Raw genomic sequence first — 4,454 nt, 5'->3', positions numbered from 1 at the left:
CCGGGCACCATCAGCCTTCTTCACCACACTTACTTATGCACACTTTCGTCTTCAGCGTTTATGTGGGGAAGGTGATCACACAGTGATGGTTTTTGTTCTTTGGTGTCTGCTACCTGATCCCTTCAACACTTCGTGTTCACGAAGGCTGGTGTGCTTCTTCTCTGTGGGCTTTGTTGCTTCTGAGCTAGATGGCTGCTTATTTGCCTTCAAGCCTTTAAGACCCCAGATGCTATATCTTTTGATAGCCGGGCTCAGTCTTATTTATCACATGTATTTTGCAAAAAGGGTGTCTTTAACTAACCAGAGATGATTTCCTCACAGTTGAGGAGGCTCAGAGTCTAAAGGACAGCTTTCTCTCTGTCAGCTCTGCTTGGCCTTCAAGCCAATGGCAGCTCTTTTCTCCCATCTTGGTTTACTAATTTCATCCATTCTTTTATACCCCAAAGGAGAATGACTTCAGATATGGCCTACAGTAACATTGCCTCATGAATATAAAGCTAGGTATAAGAGCAGTTAAAAGCATCTTTTGGAAAACAGAACTCAAGTCATAACAGATTTCAAATTGCGTATTAATTCATAAGGGTAATCATGTTGAGGTTACCTTCAGCTCAACTTAGGACATGTGGAAAGAATTTCCCTCTGAAAAATCTTAGGTTATTTTTAAGAAAACATTGTAAGGATTAAATTTCTTCTTTCCTCCCTTTTCTGAACCCTAGGGAAAATGCAAAGTTATCCTTTGTCCTCAAATAGGTAAGTGAGTTAACTTCCCTGAATGCTGAACAAGCTTCCAGGAGAGAAGGGCAACCATCTCTCTCCCCTGATACAGGGAAAGGGTTCCAGAGGCCATTATGATATTCTTGTGGCTTTTGAGTAGAATTCTTTGGTTCTCTGTGCAACCACTAGTATAACAATCAGGGTTAATAGAGGAAATCAAAACAACTCCTGGTTATTTTGGAGTAAAAACTAATTAAGCTCAGACAATTTGATGCTTAAAACTGGAGCCTGGACAAGTTGAATTCAAGGAACTACAATCAGACATTTGGTTTCAACATCCTATCATGTAACTGTCATTCAAAGGTCAAGAAATAAGGAATGCTACTTCTCCCACTCCTTAAAGCAAGTGATCTTTATGTAGAAGCCTATAGAATCATTGTTCATAATTAGATCAAAGTAACACAGGCTAGCTTGTATTCAGAGTAATCTGGCATTTGTGTTTTTGCTAAGGGGGGAAAACCTTCTACAAAAGTATCTCTTTTTATTAAAATAAGTATTTACTAGAAAAACTAACTAATAATTAACAAAACAGTTTAATTTCCAGGTACTAAAATATCTTCAATTCTAATAATTACAATTAACCTGGTCTAAGGAGAACATTCAGGGCTGTTGCATTATTTCCAGTGAGATCATAGGTAAGAAATTGGAGTTTTCCAGTGTCAGAGGTATTAGCAATAGAATTGGAAGAATGGGTCAGCATACAGTACATATGTACACGATAGGCATTTTCCAAGACTGAAACAACCTATAAAAAATGGGCGCTGGTATAATTTAATTCTTTACGCACACTGAGCTGAATCATTCCTATTCGTCCACAGTATGCTATCTCTTCAGGAGCTACTTAAGGTCGTTTGTGAAATAGATTTGGAAAAAAAGAAGAGCCAATAGCTGAGTAGAAGTGTCTTTAGATATCTTTTGAGTTGATTGGATCAGATTCACCTGCAGAGGAACTTCAGAAGGGACCCTATTGGTCAGCTTGGGTCACAAGGAGACAGAAGTGTTCTAACCATCACCATCAATAAGTCAACCTTTAGAGCAGGTGTCCTCAGACTATAGCCCGTGGGCCACATGCAGCCCGCCAGGTGTTTTAGCCCCATTTGTTGTTTTTTTTTACTTCAAAATAAGATATGTGCAGTGTGCATAGGAATTTGTTCATAGTTCTTTTAACAACTATACTCCGGCCCTCCAATGGGTCTGAGGGACATTGAACTGACCCCAGTTTTAAAAGTTTGAGGACCCCTGCTTTCGAATGATTGTAAAGCATGAAGATCATATCTTTAAGGTGAAGACACCTAGAGGGACACAATAGTATCTATTTCCCACATTAAAAATTCCACACGTGTCCACAGATGTTAACTGCATTCAAAGAGCACAAAATTTATTTCAAAATATCTGAGCTTACAGATGCAGATATGTGAAAGGGAGTGAGTATAAAACAGATACTTCTTCCTTAAATATTCCTAACCTAATGTGTCTACATGTGACTTGAAAACATGTTAATATGAACTGAAATTTATTCTTAAAATCAGACTTATTCAAGACGCCAGTGTGTTCTAGCCATCAGATGTTTCAGGGCCTCTTTGACCTCTTTGTTCCTGAGACTGTAGATGAGAGGATTCAACATGGGGATCACCACTGTGTAGAACACAGACACCACCTTGTTCTGGTCAGAGGAGTAGCTGGACTTGGGCATCACATAAATGAAGGTAAGGGTTCCATAGAACAGAGTGACTGCAGTAAGGTGGGAGCTACAGGTAGAGAAGGCCTTGTGGCGGCCCTCAGTGGATTTCATCCTCAGGATGGTGATGAGGATGTAGACATAGGAGACAGCTATGACAAACACTGTAACCACAATGATGGAGGCAGAGGAGATGGCTGGTGTGATGTCAGAAACAAAATCATAAGAACAAGAAAGCTTCAAAAGTGGTGAATAGTCACAGAAAAAGTGGTTGACTACATTTGGTCCACAGAAGGACAGACGTAATAAACAGCCAGTATATGTCCAGGCATTTACACACCCACCTAGGTAGCAGATCCCCACCAAGATCATACATATTCTAGGGGACATCTGAGTGGAGTAGAGCAAGGGCGAGCAGATGGCTACATAGCGATCATAGGCCATGACAGCCAGCAGGAAGCACTCGGCTGTCCCAAATGTGACCACAGAACAGAGTTGAGCTACACAGCCCATAACAGGGAGAGCTGTTTCCTCCCTTAAGAAGCCCATGAGCATGACAGGAGTGACTGATGAGGAATACCCAATGTCCACAAAAGCCAAATGGCAGAGAAAAAGGTACATTGGAGTATGAAGCTGAGGGCTGCTTCTGATTAATATGATTATGCTGATATTTCCCATGAGAGTGACAACATAGATTGCCAGAAACATAACAAATAAAATAGCACCAACTGTAGGATCCTTTGTTAATCCCAAAATAATGAACTCTGTCACAATTGTGTAGTTTCCCGTTTCCATCTATAGCGATTGGAAATGGTGTCCACTGAAATCAGAACAAGCAGAAATTAGAATGGAAACCTTATAATCTGCATACTAATATTTACAGTGACATGTAATAAAAATTGAAACCGATAATTATGTTTAAATTTGTTGTTTCACAAAACGATTTAGTATACAATATCTCACGTAAGACATGAAGATATACATATGCGTTCATTGAAGGGAGGTCAGAAATACAAACCCCCTTTTTAAGCATAGCATGCTCAACTTATGTTTGCATCATGTGGTTAGTTTAAATCTTCCATGAAGAATAGTTTCTCATAGGAGCATATCTCAGATATGGTCATTAGGTGGTTCCAAGGCCCAGTAACAAAAGGTTCTTAAGCCAAAAACATGATTAAAGAGAGGCAGACAGGTCAGAATAGGTCAATATCCACAGACAAGAGCTGCTGTTCAACAGGACAGGTGAGGTCTCATTTCTTCCATCAAAGAGGATTTGTAGTCATTATCACTGCTAGTTTTACAACTGAATTCAGTACATGCCAGCCCAGAGGACAGAGACAAGATCAGTCACTCAACTGCGGGCTGTGGTTTTTACACAAACACAAAGTCTCAAACAGAATGCACATCCAAGACCCAAGGTGTTTGCACCGTGACAGGATACAAGTGAGGATGCTTGAGTCCTGGAAAGGAAAGAGTGGAGATTACGAAGATTAGAGAAAGGAGAGAGATTCCTCTCAAAATCAAGCAGTGTATCTGGTTCAGGATAGTAAGGCCAGTTTAAGGGGAAGGCAGACATGATAGTCAGGTTACTTCTGCAAGTCTTGGCTCCAGAATGCTCCAGAGATGCTTGAGACTCCGCATGACCTGGAGCTGTCAGCAGAGGATACCATCTTTCTACTTCTCACTGATTTACAACCTCATAAGAATAATCACAGGACATCAGCTTCTGGAAACTTCTTCCTCATGCCAACTTGCCAGCCCTTCCATGAATTCTAAAGTGAATGCCTTTCATCCATCATCAACATCCTAATTCCACTGTGGCAAATGGCAGTGGAGGTGGACATATCTGACCTCTTCTGGCTTCCCTATTGCCACCAGGCAGAGGTCAAATGCCTTCACCCTCCATCCCTCTTTACTCTATGCTGACACCAACATTCTTGCCACAGCACTCTAATTCTATGCCAGGTTTGATAATTTGCTGCATTGAGCACACACAACTCAC

The 4,454-nt window shown here is 40.7% G+C and overlaps 1 protein-coding gene across 1 annotated transcript; it reads right to left on the bottom strand.

Moving 5' to 3' along the window:
• Nucleotides 1-2,305: 2,305 nt before the first annotated feature.
• On the bottom strand, nucleotides 2,306-3,247 carry LOC101642838 (olfactory receptor 508-like). The gene has a single exon (XM_004716417.1). The coding sequence runs from the start codon at nucleotides 3,245-3,247 to the stop codon at nucleotides 2,306-2,308; it is 942 nt and encodes a 313-aa protein (XP_004716474.1).
• Nucleotides 3,248-4,454: the final 1,207 nt, after the last annotated feature.

Source organism: Echinops telfairi, unplaced genomic scaffold (genome assembly GCF_000313985.2).
Source record: "Echinops telfairi isolate 266 unplaced genomic scaffold, ASM31398v2 ScPeMD7_60;HRSCAF=208, whole genome shotgun sequence".
In the NCBI taxonomy this organism is placed as follows: domain Eukaryota; kingdom Metazoa; phylum Chordata; class Mammalia; order Afrosoricida; family Tenrecidae; genus Echinops; species Echinops telfairi.
The sequence above is the reverse complement of the archived record's forward strand: the minus strand, read 5'-3'. Positions and strand labels throughout refer to the sequence as shown.